We start from the raw sequence: 17,492 nt of genomic DNA, 5'->3' as shown, positions 1-17,492 counted from the left end.
TGAGAAAACATCTCAGAAGGTCAGCATTTACGCAGGGCCCAGCAAATGATTATGCATATTAGTTAATATTATCTTCCCAGCATGATATTGCACACCAAAAAAATAAGCACTCCAAGTTAAGGAAAGGCACTTGAAATGTTACTGTGAAGGTTAACTTGGTTGTTTTCTGAATATCTGTGTTTTTCAGTTTTTCAGTAATGGCTATGTATTTGTCATATAAGAGAGAAAAGTGAATTGGGGAAAAATGTGCTTCTTTCTGTCCCTGACACTAAACTAAGAAAAAGGAGACAAGGCCTTGCATGCCATGTTTTCGGGGCTGTGGCCTGACACTGGGATTCTGTCTGACATGAGAGGTCACAGATCGGTGGTTCAGTGGGGAATACAAAGCCAATGCTCTGAGGAACTTTCAGCATCTGACTGACGTTTACACTTTCAAACAGAGCATTCGTGTAACTTTGCAACTGGGAAAAGTTATCCATGCTGTGTATGTGGCCAAAAAGAACCTGGAATGCATCTGGTTACTTGACGATCTGTCCCTTTCTTGGCAGGAGCCAGGAAATGGTGAGAGGGAAGAGGGTGCAAGTGATGAGCTTATCATCTGCCCCAAGAATGTGGGGATACTTGAAGATCAGACGAGATATAGTCTGGGAGGAGCCGTTTTGGGGACTGTGCTCCATAAGCCCATTTGCTACCAAACGAAAGCCATTGTTTGCAATCTGTATCCAGGAACATCTGTTCGGTGGGGCTACAGTGAGGGGTGTGGATGATGCTGTGTGCCTTACACTCATCATCAGAAGTAGCAAATATGTAGTGATATATCTAATATAAATGAGGCTGGGTACTAGGGGTGCACTGGAGGACTTTCATTCACTTAAATATTTATCGAGCACTTACTGGGAATATGAGAGATAAGGCCTTTGCATTTAACATTTAGAAGAGACTGATGATATAATTTCGGATTTTTGTAATTAAAGAAACTAAACAGGGTGATATGCTAAAGAATGACAGGGGCTGAACAGGGCACTTTAGATAGTACAATCAGGAGGAGACTTGGCGTTTGAACATTGGTCTGAAGGAGAAAGCAGTAGCTGAGCACAGCACCACCCAGGGGCAATGCAGCATTGCAGATAGGGAAACGGCAAGTGCAAGGGCCCTCAGGTAAAACCTGGCTTGCTCTGTTTAACCAGTGAAGAGAACAGAGCAATTTTGGGGAAAGAAGGGTATCCTTAATAAACATTTATGGGAAGAAGCCTGGACAGAATACTAATAATTAATAATATCGGTCAGCATGCAATTTTTTAAAAAGCCAGAGAAATGGCTTCTTCGTTTATACTAGCACAGGCTGCCAGGCTGGTGCAAGCTTGAGAGACCGAAGAGGTTGCTGTAGTCACTGAGGAAGGTTTCTCAGAGAAAGAGAGGCTTGAGCTGGGCTGTCAGATTCAGGAGTGCATGAGGTATGAGAGATATGGCAAAATCACTGCTACTGCAGACATGAGCTGTACTGGGAAAACAAGAGAACAGCCTGGTTTGGCTGAAGATGAGGGCTTGTGATGTGGGGCAGCAGCAGGCAGTAAAGATTTTGATGGAAACACTTGTTGTATGTGCACAGTTGCTCTGCTGGCCTTTACATACAGGATATATGACTGAGGAGGAGGCAGAAGCCAGTTATCCTCGGCTGCTAGGCTTGCAAGTTTATTCTGTGGCCACAAAAAAACCTTTACAAACATTGTATTTGAGCCTTTCCCTCCAGAAGATACCAATGAAACAAAGTGCCTTATTGAGGTAGCACATCTGCTCAGTGGCTGGTTTCCTTAAAAACACTATGTAACATGGGCACGTGCTTCTGGCTCACACACATTAAGCACTCAGTAAATCTTTGTTTGCTAAGTTTAAATCACAATTGTTTTTCAAATAATCACCATCTCTCCCATCAGTTGTCATTGCAAATTAGAATGTTAAAAATCAGTTACCCACCTTCCCCACAAAAAAAAAGATTTTCCCACCTTTGGATTGTTTGGGTTCTTGTTGTTTATTAGGTTCTCACTTAATAGAGCCACAGTTGGTCCTCATCACAGATTTTTCTCTTTGCCTTTCTTAGTCCCTGATTCCTTTTCCATGTTCCTTGCCAGTGAGAATTGGAGATTATGTATCTAATGTTTTTAGGTCAAAGCGCTTAGTAATTGCTCAGTAAGTGGTAGTGGTCATTCTCTATTCATGCCTGTTGCTTGTATAGCACTCCATAATTTATAACACGCTGTCACAAACCTTAAGCACACTTGTGCAGTCTTGGAGTTATGTCTTCTCTGAGCCAATGAGGCCCAGAAAGATTAAGTGATTTTCCCACTGTAAAACAGCTGGGAGTATCAGAACACACTAGAATTCAGGTATATTGTCTCCTAATGCCTGTTTTTCCACTCTTGTACCTCCTGTTAGTTGCATCCCCAGGAAATATCCCCAGACAACAGTGATTAAAAAAATGCCTGAATGGAGGGGGTCCAGTTCTTATTGGGTGGGCCGCATTAAGGAACACAGCCAAAGGACTTCTGGTGTTCATTTTGTAAGCCTAAGGGGCCATTGGATCTGTGGCAAGGAAGCTCAGGCAGGCAAGGCTCCCTGAACTCCGGGGGCTGCCTAAGGCTTGAGATCCACTGACTATTTAGGATTGAAGCAGTAGTTCTTTTTTTTTTTTTTTTAAGAAATTAATTAACCAATGGATAATTTCTACAAAGCGGCAGAAGGCCGCTGCTTGTCAGATCCCTCTTGCCCGCTGCTGTGGAGAATTAGACATCAGTAGGTTAACAGAGCCATTTCTATGGAAACAAGCTCATTATTACTCTTTTGTTGGCACCCTACTGGTTCATGGTCTGGGCTTCCATATTAAAAAAAAGGAAGAAGAAGAAAGAAAAGAAAAGAAAAAAACGAAAGAAAGAAGAAAATCTAACATATGCCATACAAAATACTAATCTTTTTTCCCTGGAGTGAACAAAGCCCATTTAACATCTAAGAATGGCAGCCCCCATTTGTGGGCACAAGCCACTTCCTTATATGAAGCTCGGATAAAAACTAAAAGCTTGCATGTCATTTTAAAGTTGTGACATGGCCTATTCATTCCTGTTTGATTTTACAAAACCTGTAAAATCCATGACTTTTGAGTCGACATTTTTTAAGGGCTGTGTTTTTGTCAAGGTCGTTAAAAGCAGCTTACCAATGGTTCTGCTTTTGGAAAGCTGCATATCACAGAGATGTTATTTCAAAAACAAGTTTACTGGAAAACAGAGTTGTCATTTCAAATAATGGTTTCTGGCACCCCAGTGAGTCAGGGAAGCTATGTTGTGTCTTACTCTCCATCTACACAGCATAGATGGCTCCCATGCTGGTTCGAAGAAAATCAGATGGGATTTTGTCTTATACCTTTTGGTAAGTGGCAGCATCCTAGCAAACCCACATAGAAATAGTGGAGTGGATTTTAAGTCGATGTTGCTCCCTTGGTTCATCTTCTTCCCTTTCGGCCCCCTAGCACTTTTGTTTGGTGCCGCTTCCACTCTAGCCCTCATTCCCATTTGCTTTCCCTGTAGCTACAAGGACTGTAAAACTTGCTATTATGTTTGTGAAAATGACCGAATGTATAGACATAGTCTCCTGATTAGGATCAGTCTGCTGCCTCTAAAAATATGAATTGAGACGGGCTGGAAGAAAATCTTTCCCTGGGGAGCATGATTCAGAAACACCCTTCTCACTAATGTCAGAACATTTAATCTAAGCCTCAGTTTCCTCCACCTAGGGATGCAGTGCTTACTTTCTTTGGGTTGTTGTGAGGATTAAATAATGCTTTAAAGCACTTGGCCCATTTCCTGTCATATGGAAAGCCCTTGGTTTATAAGCTAATATTCATTTTTAGTATGAATTCCTTGTCCTCTGGTGAAAGAACAGAGTTTTACCTGTAAAATCAAATTCCCGGAAATGAGAAACACAAAAAAATGTAGAGGGGAGAAAGGAGGAAGAGGAAGGAACTTAGAAGCCTCCTGTTTTTGTTTTGTTTACAAACCTATCTTTCACCTTAGCCAGCATTGTGTTGTCCAGCTTTCTGCATTCTGGCTCCTGTGCCTCCTTCCCCTCCCTGGATCCCCTTTCCTTCCCTCCCCTCCTCGGGTCCCCTGTTTTTTCCCTCCCTGGCTCACCTATTCTCATTCTCTCCTCTTCTCTTGAAATACCAACCAGTAGCCAGTGGAGTCTAAGATCATTTCATACCCTTTATCTCCAAGCTCTTCCGTGCCTAAGTCTGTATGGATGTACCCTATTATCCTTCCTCACTGTCCCCCCACTTGCTCTATTCTCATCTCTGTTTTTATTTTCCACCCCCAGCCTCCACACTACTGCTCAAAAATGAGCAAAAGCAAGTGAGGAAACTAAGACATTGTGACACCCAAAAGATACTTTTTGTGACATTTCCAACTGTTGAAACACATGATTGGGAAAGAGTGAGTGTCCAAGGTGGATTCCAACCTTAATACTCTGGGGCTCGAAAGTGTTGAGGGAGAAACAACAAGCTTCACAAATAAATCCCTTGTTGATTTAAAATGTCCCTTGTCGCTGGAGAAACAAAAAGAAATTAGTGTGTGCTGATTAGTGCAGATTGAAATGTGCTATTATGGTCTCTTCAAGTCAAAGTGGCCAACTGGTAACAGAAAGAGATGCCTGACAAAAAACTACCCTGAAGCCTGGCGGGCTATTTTATAATTATCATTTGATTCACACTGCAGCTGCTATGCATAAATTCACTAGTGTTCTGTGTGTTAAAGCCCTTCACAGGAATGGATATTAACTGTACTCTTTGTGTGTGTAATCTAATCAATTTCGTGATGGTGTACTTACTTGCTGCAGAATAAATAAGAGTAAGGATCAAAAAAAAATGAGTGGCAAAATGATCAAACTTGTGTTGTAGTATGAACAGTTAACAAAGATATTTGTCCAGGTGACTAATTGTAGAAGTTCTGAACATTTTTAAATTGGAATAATTTGAAATTAGTCCTCTAATTCAAAAGCAACTAACAACCACTCACCAATAATATGGCTAACTAGCAAATGAGAATAATAAAGGTATCATCAGGTGACTGGAAGATTGTAAACCTCTAATTTGTTTTCTAGACTTAGAATTATTTGATTTATTGCCAATGTAATCTGAACCTGTAACTATACAAAACAAATAAATCAAACCCCCTTAGCACCTACAGGAAATATGAAAACACAGTTCTGAAGAATCCACAGTTGTAATTAAAATGGAAGGCCATAGGGGATCCTGCTGGATACCACGCTTAAAAAACACCATCAGAGTATGAGAAGAATGGAATCCTCCACAATTAACCTACTCTCTCTAAGCAGGTTATCTCAAAGATCCCATAATCAAAACATTTATTTATCTTTGTACCACAGAAATAAGGGTTTTGTGTTCACTCCTAAGCCTAAATGACAAGAAAATGTGTGGTTTCTTAACAGAAAAGTTCCTCCTGAAATAAATTAAAATGCTGGATATATTTATAGACAAAGAAAATTCATGTAATGGTTATTATTCCATTATGTCTATGTCTGTGTCTCATATTGCTGGGGTTGGGCAGGGGGAGCTCCTCTCATCAGATGAAAAGAATAAAATGCCTTCTATATTATTCTTGGGTTTGGAATTCAGGTGGGATAATTAGGACATTCTTGCAGAGTCCTGCCAATCTTTCACACACAAGGTCTGTAATTGTTCTAAGGGTTTTTGTTATTTGTATTCTTTTTGTTCACTGGCAGATAGAACCCCGCATAATCTCATTCCACCAGCACAATTGCAAGAAAGAGACTATGTTCTCTTTTAAATAAACGGGAACCAAATATCCATAAAGCATGATGCTGATGAGAATTATGAGCATTTAATACTTATTCATCACTGGGAAGGTAATAGGGATCATAAGACAGAAGTATAAAAGCCCAGTTTGTTGAACCTTTCCTCATGGTGTAGTTTCTTTGAGCAGATTTTTCATGCCCAGCTCTATGGCTAGTTTGTCAATGTCCTTTCTCACTGAGGGTATTATAGGCCTTTTGAACAACACAAATCATTGTTACCAGCACTCTGCAGGGCATTAGAGTTTCTGCCTCTGTTCAGTACATGCCAAGAGCACCCTTAGTTATTTGTCATAACCCAGATCACCCCTACACATTTCCAAATGCCTCCTAAGGAGTGGTACCTCCCTTGGCTGTGGAACTTGGAGAATAGTTTGAATCCCATTTGGAATTTCCAACGGGTAAATTATTAGAATTTTAAAAAGAGTTTTTGGCTTTGACTTCTGGAAGAATTAACATGCAGTGTTATAGTTCACTGATTCAAACTCAGAGATGTGTGACCACCCATATTCCATGCTATAACTCGGTTACCAGATGATCCAGAACTTCACAGGTACTACCAATTGTTGACTACAAATAGCTTCCTGGACTGAAGGGTGTCACAGTAGCACTACTCAACTTTTGGTTGTCACCCCAGCTAAATCCCAGAGATGTTCTGAGATCCAAGAACTGACCTCAGGAATCCAGAGTTTCCCCAAGAGGACTAGACTCTGACTGTTTTCTTCTGCCCCACCAATTTCCAAAAGAGGTAGAGTCCACAGCTGGGTGAAACTCTGGGGTGGCCCTCTGATGGCTTCTATAATCTAAACCCCTGGAAAGGTAAATTACAGTGCATTACAAGGCAGTCCAATGACTGGGCTGATCGGGTGAAGGGGGAGGAATGCATAGAAATGAACCACTCTACCTTTTTAACTAAAAGTTTTTAGTTGTTTTTAAGAGGTGCATGTTTTAAAGCTTTATCTACATGATCTTCCCAGCAGAATTTTATTTTTTCTTTTAGCTTTTTCAGGTAGTATATTCAAACCATGTCCTTCCCTCTTAAAAAAATAATTTCTGCCCAGGTTGAGTTACATGTAAAATGAAACAGGAACATTAGCAAAGAATATCTGATGTGTGTCTGTGCTTCCTTGTTGAAACTGCCTAAGCATCTGACAGGACTCTGTCAACACTTTGTCTTGGCCCCATTATGTTCACAAGGTGCAACACCTTTCCTCAACAAACTTCTCGTTGCATTCAGTTACTCTCAACTTAGGTAGGGTTGGAAGACAAAAGGCTTCCTCATCCCAGTAAAAGTCAGTAATGTAACATTTCTATATACTAACAACGAACAATCTGAAAAGGATATTTAATTTAAATTTTTTTTTTACCATAGTATCAAAAGAAAAAAAAGACTTAGAAATTAGCTTAGAGTAGAATTAACTTAGGAATAGAATAGAGAGTCTAAGAATAAACCCTCACATACATGGTCAAATGATTTTCAACAAAGGTGACAAGATCATTTAATAGGGGAAGATAATTTTTTCAGCAAATTATTCTGGGAAAACTAGATATCCATATGCAAAAGAAAGAAGTTGGACCTTTACTTCACACTATGTACAAAAAGTAATTCAAAATGATCATCTCGGAAGCTAAGCAAGATCGGGCCTGGTTAGTACTAGGATGGGACACCACCTAGGAAGACCAGGTGCTGTAGGCGTAAAAAATAAAAAAATTAAAAATAAAAAAAAAAGATCAAATATGTAAATGTAAGAGCTAAAACTATAAAACTATCTAAAGAAAACATAGGGGGAGAGCTTCACAACATCTTATTTGGCAGTGATTTCTTGAATGTGACAACGAAGGCACAGGCAACAAAAGAATAAATAGACAAATTGGACTTCATGAAAATGAAAAACTTTTGTGCATCAAAACACACTATTAATAGTGAAAAGTCAATCCATGGAATGGGAGAAAATATTTGCAGGCCATATATCTGGTAATAGGTTAATATCCAGACTATATAGAGAACTCCTAAAACTCAACAACACAAAAAAATTCAAAAATGGGCAAAGGACTTGAATAGACTTTTCTCCAAAGGACATATAAGTGGTCAATAATTACAGAAAAAGATGCTCAACATCACTAATCATTAGGAAATGCAAATGAAAACCGCAATGAGATACCACCTCTCACTTATTAGGATTACAACTATTAAAAAAAAACAACAACATAAAATAACAAATGTTGGTGTTAGAATAGGAGAAATTGGAACCCTTGCGCACTTTGATGAAAGTGTAAAACGGTACAGTCGATATGGAAAACAGCCTGGCTATTTCTCAAAAATTTAAAAATAGATTTACTCTGTGACTCAGCAATTCCACTTCTAGGTAGGGCCTTAAAGAGATAGTTATACCTCTATTTTCATAGAAGCATTATTCACAATAGCTAAAGCATGGAAGCAGCCCATGTGTCCATCAACAGATGAATAGATAATCAAAATGTGGTATATACATACAATGAAATATTATTTGGCCTTAAATAGGAAGGGAATTCTGACACATGCTACAATATGGATGAATCTTGAGGACATTATGGTAAGGGAACTAAGCCAATCATGAAAAGACAAATACTGTCTACGGCCATAACACCCTGAACACGCCCAGTCTCATCTGATCTCAGAAGCTAAGCAGGGTCAGGCTTGGTTAGTACTTGGATGGCAGACTACCTAGGAATATCAGGTGCTATAGGCATTAAGAAAAAAAAAAAAGCAAAAAGACAAATACTGTATGACTTTACTTCTATGAGGTACCTAGAATAGCCAAATTATAGAAATAGAAAATGTAATGATGGTTTCCAGGGCTGAGGGAAGAAAAGAATGGGAGTTCCTGTTTATTGTTTATGGAGCTTCAGTTCTGTAAGATGAAAAGAGTTCTGTGTGTGTGTGTGTGTGTGTGTGTGTGTGTGTGTGTGTGTGTGTGTGTGTGTGTAATGCATTGTCCAAATGTCTCAAGCTTAGAAGATAAGCTAACTTTTCCTATTTACCATAGCTACTTTTTAGGAAAATACATACTTCTTTGGAACATGGGTCTAGGACTCTACAGTTCTAATGGTCTTCAGAAAGGGGATTTCATCATTGCTTTTATGGGGAAGCAGCTAGACATGTAAAAGAGGGAAATGCGTGAAGTAATTTTCAAAATTATTTCATTGCATATAAAACAAGAATATTCAGGAACATTTAGGAAGATGTATCTTCCTAAAACTTGGAGCACAAATCAAAGTCCTATGTTTATTTGTTTCTCTTAAGTCCATTTAGGTTTCAAATGTGTTCTTTCTCCAGCATTTCTAGACTTGCATGGTGGCCCATTCCTCTTTTTCTATATCAACCCTCACTCCTTCATTTACTTTTTATGCCTGCACAGAGATCTCTTTCTATGTAGGGAGAATAAAGGCCCCCAAAGATATCCATGTCCTCATTCCTGGAACCTGTGACTATGTTATGTAACATGGAAAAGGTGAATTAAGGTTGCAGATGGAATTTAAGGTCACTAATCAGTTGACCTAAAGATTGGGAGATTGTTCTGGGTTACCTGTGTAGTTACAGGGGTCCTTATAAGTTGAAGAAGGGGGCAGAGGAGAATCAAAGGAAGATGTGACAATAGAAGAGGTCAGAGTGATATGATGTGAGAAGGACTCAACTCACCTTTGCTGGCTTTGAAGATGAGGGAAAAGGCCAAGAGCCAAGGAATGCTGGCAGCCCCTAGAAGCTAGAAAAGGAAAGGAAACAGTTTCTCCCTTAGAACATCCAGAAGGAATGCAGCCCTGCTGACGCCTAGAATTTAGCCCAGTGAGACCTACTTCAGACTCCTGATCTCTATAAATGTAGGATAATATTGTTTAAGTATTGTTTAAGCTATAAATTTATAGTAATGTTACAGCAGCAATAGAAAATTCATACTCTTTTTATCTCTGTCTCCTCAGGACACCCACAGCTTTCCCAGGGAACATAAACAGGCATTAGAACATAAACTTTCCTAGATACTTGAGTGATATATTGGATCATTTAATCAGTTAATGGCAGGTCTGTCAGCCAACGGCAGAGGAAACCCTCAATAATGGTGATAGTGCTTATTTCTCTTCACATAGATGGTAGCCAGTTCACAGGTGGCATGGTGGCTCTACAGTGTCAATAAGAACCTGGATCCTTCCTGCTCACCTCTGAAGTATAGCCTAGAGCTCTGTGGTCAACATGACTACCTTCTAGGCCAGTTACAGGAGGAAGAAGAGGCAAAGGGCATACCCCTTCCCTTCAAGGATACTTCTGCTTATATCTCATTGGTCAAAACTTAGTCATATGACTATACCTAGCTGCAAGGGAAGCTAGAGAATATATCTTCCAGTAAAATATGCCCAGCTAATATTCAGGTTTCTTGAAATCTCTGGTAAAAAGGAAAAAAAAAATGTTATTACTAATGAAGAAAAGAAGGGATAATTGGAGGTAAGCTGTGGTCTCTGTGATTTGATTTAGATTTAGAGGCTAGCCAGACTCTCAAAGCTCCCTCCGACCCAGTGAGGATTTGGTAATTCTGTGATAGTCTATATTCTAGTGTGATAAATTCTAGTTTAGAAGAAATATTAACTTCATCGAACAGTGTCCAGGGCTTATAGATCATGGCTGCCTTTCAACTTTGGATGAATGGAAGAATTAGGCTACCCTAATTGATAAGTCACTACTCCATCTCTGCCTTATGAAGTTTTGTGAGGCAGTTCAATGTTTGTCTAACTTGGGGGCATAGAATTTCCCTGTAGAGCTGAGATGATTGGGTCCTTAACCATGTTGATGAAATCATAGTTAGTAAAGGCTTTTTTTAAATATTATTTTGTTTGTTTTTTATATGTTCCCTTGATGTTCAAACATATGAAAGTAGAATTCAGAGATCTTTGTGGCTTTAAAATCCCTTCAGTCTTCCTTCCCATTTTATTGTGTCCAACTCCTTTGAAAATAAGTTGAGGGAACGGTTAGTTTAACTTCCAATTTATACTGTAAATGTTATCGAAGCAACTTATTTTGCAGTATTCTTTATAAAATAGCACTCTATAAAGGGACTTCTTTGTTTATAGAGAGTTATACATAATTCTTTTGTCGCGAAGAACTAGATATCAAGAAATAAGAACCAAAGAAGATAATTTATAGACTTTTGCTTCTTTGATAATTAAAAATCGCTTTTTGATTCTAATAAAAATCTATGTATTGAACTTATTTTGGGTCATTCTTCCTTCCCCAGGTTTTCTATTTGTCCTCTTTCCTTTTTTAGATGGTAGCCTGATCCTACTTTATCCCTAGATAAAAATATTCCCTAAAGGTAGCAGAAGTCACGGTTTTTAATAAAATGTCTTCAGAACAAGATTCAACTAGTGTTGACTGAAGCAGTGTTTTAATGCTTCTCATTTATTGGGTCATGCACTCTAGTTAAATTGCATCTCTCAGACATTGCTTTATTATTGGATGTCAGTGACCTCCAGGGGCACCTTTATACAGACAGCCCCAAAATAGCATATGGCACCTTGACATGAAGGAAGACCTGAACAAAATGTAGGGAAAATGGACACTGAAAATAAAATAGGACACTTTTCGAGACGAGCAACGAGAATAAAGTGAGATGGTGGGTCAAGAAAGAATTAGAAGAGAAATGAAATTGTGACAGTTACTGGAAGGGAGTCGGGTCAAGGATGGAGAGGAAGTGTAGCAGAGCCAGGGGCAGAGAAACCTCTCACAGTCTGCATAGGTACAGAACAATTCCACTCTCCAAGCATTTATGTTCCATTTCCATGTTTTAAAAATTAGTAAGTCTGTTGTACTGTACTTAGAATAACACTGGTGAGCTCATTGATGTAATTAACAATTTAGACATGGCAATCCCTTCCCCTTGACGATATAGACGTATTTCTGAAGAACTGTGAGTAGAGTAGATAGTCGTGAATAAAGCTATATTTCACATAGAGTAAAGAGAAATGACTGTTTTCAACAGTGCTGGATAAATGACACTGCAAAGCCACACCTCCTCTTGCAGTCTCTCTGCCACTTAATAGGCCCAAGTGGTTATAGTTAACCAGAAAGTTGATATCTGAGCCCATCAAGGGAACATTGTAAACTTGGTGTCTTTAGTCCTGTAGGATTATATGATTTACTACTTCTGTCTTTTTTTGCCTTTACTGCTCATCCTCTTAAGGCACTTAAAGCGTTATCTGACAATGGTAGTACCCAATAAATAACAACGGTGATGATGCATTCTGTCACCCTTACTGTTTTTAATTTATTTCATAAATTAAAGTAATTTTAATAACTTGCTTTATTAATTTGGCAGCACATCTTATTCTAACTGACTTATTCTAACATTCTTCATTTTTTCCCCCCTAAAAAAGCATAGAAGGGCAGAAGGTGATGGGAGTTGGAAAAACAAACCCCATGTTTTGGTCTGCCTGACAGTCAGAAGCGTGCTGGATTGGGGGTACAGAGGGCTGAATTAGCCAGGCCTGTATATACTCACACTTTTGAGATTCCCCCAGTTATGGTGAACCTGTACGTTTGGCAGCTCTTGAATTCTCTGATGCATTCTTCCTCGTTTTCTTTCCTAGTGTGTCTGAAAAACCCACTGAGCACTCCAATGGCCAGCAACAACACTGCCAGCATAGCACAGGCCAGGAAGCTGGTAGAACAGCTGAAGATGGAAGCCAACATAGACAGGATAAAGGTAAGGACAACAGAACCCACACAGCTCATCTAGCATTGATTATAAGGGGCATGATTTGCAGCCATCTATCATTTACTACTCCTTCCACAGAGAGCGATGAAACCAGTGATAATGGAAGCGAAACGTAAGAATTAGGCAAAAGTTTATTTCTCTAATGTCTTTGCTTTCTCTGGATTTTTCCAGCATAAATGATAGTATAAATGAAAATTGGTTCTCCATGTAGAATTAAAAACAAAACAAAATGAACAGAAAACACACATCGGCTCATGACTGAATTCTAGCCAGGGAACTTGAGAACATAAAACATAGCAAGCAGTCCACCAGTCAGCCCCCCGACCTTGTAAGCACCCTCTTCTCATTTGAGTTTTAATTTTTCTCTGTCCTGATTTAGATTCTAAGTTTAGGTGTCATATCTTTCATGTCTAATCCTTCTAATTTACCATTTCTGGTTATTTTTTTCTCTTCTTTATACCTTATTGGATTTTTTTCTCCAGAATATAAAAATCACAAAGAGCATCGAGGTTCAATGGAAATTAATGGTGTACTTTTTCTTTCCCTCACTCCCCAGATCCAGCCTGACAGCTTTGCCTTAAGTGGGGCCTATCTCATACTGAACCAAGACTTTAAATCCAAACTCCTTGTCAGCAGATTTTAAATGTAAAGTTGACCCACACAGTATTATTATTAACAGACAGCTACTGCAGGGTTGGTAAAATGAACGTTTGTCAACTACCAAGACTTTACTTCTCCAGGAGACCCAAGCATTTTATGAAATGGAACTTAGAAACATATCTTATTTTACTAACATAAGATTAGAACATTCTTCCAAATGCCTTTTTTTAACCTAGAATATTTTTCCTATTCCCTCCATATCTAACTTAGGAACCTGGATAATCCGGCCTCCTAGGAGTGTGCTCCTACAGTAAGGATCAGTAAATTATGGTTCATGAGCCAGATCCAGCCCACTGACTGTTTTCGTATTAAAGTTTTATTAGAACACATTTGCAGTCATTCATTTACATATCGTCTATGGCTACTTTCGCACAACAGTAGAGTAGTTGCAACAGAAATCACATGGCCCAGAAAGCATAAAATATTTCCTCTCTGGGTTTTTACAGAAAATTTTGCTGTCCCCTGGTCTAGAGCAATGGTTCTCAGCCCATCTGCACATTCAGATCAACCAGAGAATTCTATAAGCAGACGAATTCCAAGACTATATCCTAGACCAATTAAATTAGAATCTCTTGGGGTATAATTCAGGTATGAGTGTATATTTTTAGTTATTTGTTAATGTCAATGTATAACCAAGGTTGAGAACCACACTCCTAGAGGAAGGGGTTAGCTCCTTTTAACTCGCATCAGATATGTGCTAGAGAGTGATCTTTCTCCATAAATAAGCTGAGAGAATATCCATGGACACTCTATCCTAAATCTCCTTTGTAAACTTTGAGTCCTAGTAATGGGCCACGAAATGTAAACAGCTTCTATTCTTGCAACAGCTTTCTTTCTTCTTCTTTATTGACAAATGAGATAAATAAAGGGTCCTCACCATCTGGCTTGCTCCTTTACCACCTTTCTCTTCTCTTGTCCCCTTGCCTCTTCTTTTTCACTCCCTTGCTGAAAATGAACAATGTGGCAGAGGGGCACAGTAACTGCTGAGAGAAGCGAGGTGGCCCAATGATTGTGGTATCAGAAGGAGTCATTCCACTCTTTTTTGGGGAGAGGGGAGGTTCTGCTCGTGGACCTTCTGGAAAAACCACTTTGCCTTTTGGTGTAGCCCAGCTAAGAAAAAAGTGTTTGTGAAGCACTATTGTGGTTGACATTTTCTGTTACTACTCAGAATCCTCAGGCCTGGCTCCTGAAGGAGGATGTAATGGTGTTGGTGATGATGACAAGCTGACTGTGGGAGGCAGATGATAGATAGAAACTTTTTCAACTGTAGGTCAGACCCTATTCATCTCTCAACTGTTAACTGCAAGGAGCTCTTAGCTCTCTGAAATCTCATCTCAATTACCCGCCATGTTGCTGCCAAAGAATAACTCCTATAAGAAAATCTCATTATGTTCCTCACTTATTGAAAATCTTTTTGTGACTGCCATTACCAGTAAAATAAAATTCAAACTCTTTTCTACAGTTGATATGCAATATTATATTTGTTTCAGTGTACAGCATAGTGGTTAGACATTTATATAACTTACAAAGTGATCCTCCTGATAAGTCTGGTACCCGACACCATACATAGTTACTACAGTATTATTGACTGTGTTTCCTATGCTGTACTTTATATCCCTGTGACTATTTTTATAACTGACAATTTGTACTTCTTAATCCCTTTCACCATTTTTCACCCATCTCCCCCACTCCCCTTTCGTCTAATTTGTTCTCTGTATCTTGAGTTTGTTTTGCTTGTTCATTTATTTTGTTTTTTAGATTGCACATGTAAGTAAAATCATATGGTATTTGTCTTTTTCTGTCTGACTTATTTTACTTTGCATAACATGTTTTGCATAATATGCATCTATGTTCATCCATTCATTTTTTATGGCCGAGCATATTCCATTGTATGTATGTACTACCTCTTCTTTATCCATTTGTCTGTCGATGGACACTTAGGTTGCTTCCATATTTTAGAATTGCTGGGTCATATGGTAGTTCTATTTTTAATTTTTCGAGGAACCTCTATACTATTTTCCATAGTGGCTGCACCAATTTATAGTCCCACCAGCCATGCACCAGGGTTCCCTTTTCTTCACCTCCTCACCAACACTTGTTTGTTCATTTATTGATAATAGCCATTCTGACAGGTGTGAGGAGATATATCATCGTGGTTTTAATTTGCATTTCCCTGAAGATTAGTGGTGTTGAGAATCTTTTCATATGTCTGTTGGTACATGTATGTCCTCTTTGGAGAAGGATCTATTCAGGTCCTCTGCCCATTTTTTAATCGCATTGTTTGTGTTTTTGGTGTTAAGTTGCATGAGTTCCTTATATTTTTTGGTTGTTAACCCCTTATCAGATGCATCTTTGGTGAATATCTTACACCATCTGACGCCATACATAGTTATTACAGTATTATTGATTATATTCCCTGTACTTTATATCCCTGTGACTAGTTTTATAACTGGCAATTTGTATTTCTTAATCCCTTTCACCTTTTGTCAATGTCTTTTAGTTTTCTGAGTACAAATCTTTTACCTCCTTGGGTAAAATTATCCCTAAGTATTTTTTTTTTACACAATTGCAAGTGGGATTGTTTTCTTAATTTCTCTTTCTAAAAGTTCATTATTGGTGTATGAAAATTCAACTGATTTCAAAATTTAATTTTGTATCCTGCTACTTTACTGAATTTATTTATTCTAATATGTTTTTGGTAAAATCTGTAGGGTTCTCTGTATATCATATCGTGTCATCTGCAAATAATGACAGTTTTACTTCTTCCTCTCCAATTAGAGTGCCTTGTATTTTTTTTTCTTGTCTGACTGCTATGGTCAGGACTTCCAATACTATGTTGAATAAAAGTGGTAAAAGTGAATATTGTTGTCTTGTTCCTGATCTTAAGTTAAAAGCTTTCTGCTTTTTCACTATTGAGTAAGATGTTAGCTGTGTATTTGTCATATATGGTTTTTATTATATTGAGGTATGTTTCCTCTATTCCCATTTTGCTGAGAGTTTTTATCGTAAATAGATGTTAGATTTTGTCAAATGCATTTTCTACAGCTACTGATGTGCTCATGATTTTCACCCTTCATTTTGTTTATGTGATGTATCACATTATAAAATTCAAACTCTTTAGCAGAATATGCAAGGTACTTCTGGCCCCTGCCCATTTTTCAGCTTCATCCCCTCCCTTTTGCCCACATGCCATACTGAACCACTTCTAATTCCTTTGATGAGAATTTCAAATGCCTGGAACATCCACTCTCCTCCTCTCTATTGCTTTACCAACTCCAATGAGTTTACAGTTTCTTAAAGACTTAGATCAATCATCACATCCTTTAAGAAGCTTCCCCAGACCCTCCCCCTAAGGCTGGATTTTTGCTGTTTTTTCAGTTGTTCATTTATTCATTTATCTAATAAATTTTTTATTGAGAGCTTTCTAAATTGCCAGGGCTCTTTTGGTCTCAGAGAGATAGAGATGGATAAAGATAAAGACATGATTCTTGCCCTCAAGGATCGCCTATTCTAATAAGGGATTACGAAAAAATATATATAATGAGACCTATCGGTGATACCAAAAAGATATCCGAGAAGCATAAGTACCAAATATCATTAGAAGTTAGCACTCGCCCCAATATCCTTTGTATACTACTCGTAAAGAGACCACGTACATCACTATGAAAAGAGAGACAAAGCATTGTCTAATCAACTGAGCACTGAGGAGCTGCCTTCCTAGGTGATTTTCACATTCAAATCTCTGAATCCCTCTTGACGTCATTAGAACATCAAATGTTGAACGTACAGCAGCAGCCTGTATTTTAACATTTGTTCTGCACATCAGAGCCAGGCAGGCATGCTGTGGCGAAGTGTCAGATTATTTTTAGTTTAGCTGTTGGATAAAACTGTGACTGTGTTGACACAGTTGTCAGCTAGCTGGTTTAGGGCTTGGTTATCTGCCTTTAGGAGTCCCTTCAAGGCTTCTGAGCATTCAGGTTTCTCCACCTCTCTCTATGCGCTATCCTGTTAGCAGGAAGAGTCTCCTCTCTGAAGATCCCAGGCTGTGATTTTCTAGGGAGAGTAGTAACCTCTTCGAGCCATTGTTTCTGGCAGCAGTGGTTTTATGTACATCTGGCAGAGCCTACTGTGGTTGAGGCCACAAGGAACAGGGGAAAAAGGGACACAGCTGTCACTGGAGCTGTCAAGGGTCCCGTAAGTAGAGGGGAGCCTTAT

General features: G+C 38.8%; 1 protein-coding gene and 1 pseudogene across 3 annotated transcripts in view; both read left to right on the top strand.

Annotated features, from left to right (window-relative positions):
• The window catches only part of GNG2 (G protein subunit gamma 2), a 106,937-nt gene that overhangs the window by 74,284 nt on the left and 15,161 nt on the right, over window positions 1–17,492 (top strand). For all 3 annotated transcript variants that reach the window (XM_023527243.1, XM_011385509.2, XM_011385517.2), the window contains one exon: window positions 12,490–12,605. In XM_023527243.1, the coding sequence (XP_023383011.1) occupies window positions 12,519–12,605 (87 nt within the window). In that variant the 5' untranslated portion in view covers window positions 12,490–12,518. The remainder of the gene's footprint in view (window positions 1–12,489; window positions 12,606–17,492) is intronic.
• On the top strand, window positions 8,488–8,606 carry LOC111735907 (annotated as a pseudogene).

Source organism: Pteropus vampyrus, unplaced genomic scaffold, assembly GCF_000151845.1.
Source record: "Pteropus vampyrus isolate Shadow unplaced genomic scaffold, Pvam_2.0 Scaffold15, whole genome shotgun sequence".
NCBI classification, from domain to species: domain Eukaryota; kingdom Metazoa; phylum Chordata; class Mammalia; order Chiroptera; family Pteropodidae; genus Pteropus; species Pteropus vampyrus.
Note: the sequence above shows the minus strand (reverse complement) of the source record. Positions and strands in the feature narration are given on the sequence as shown.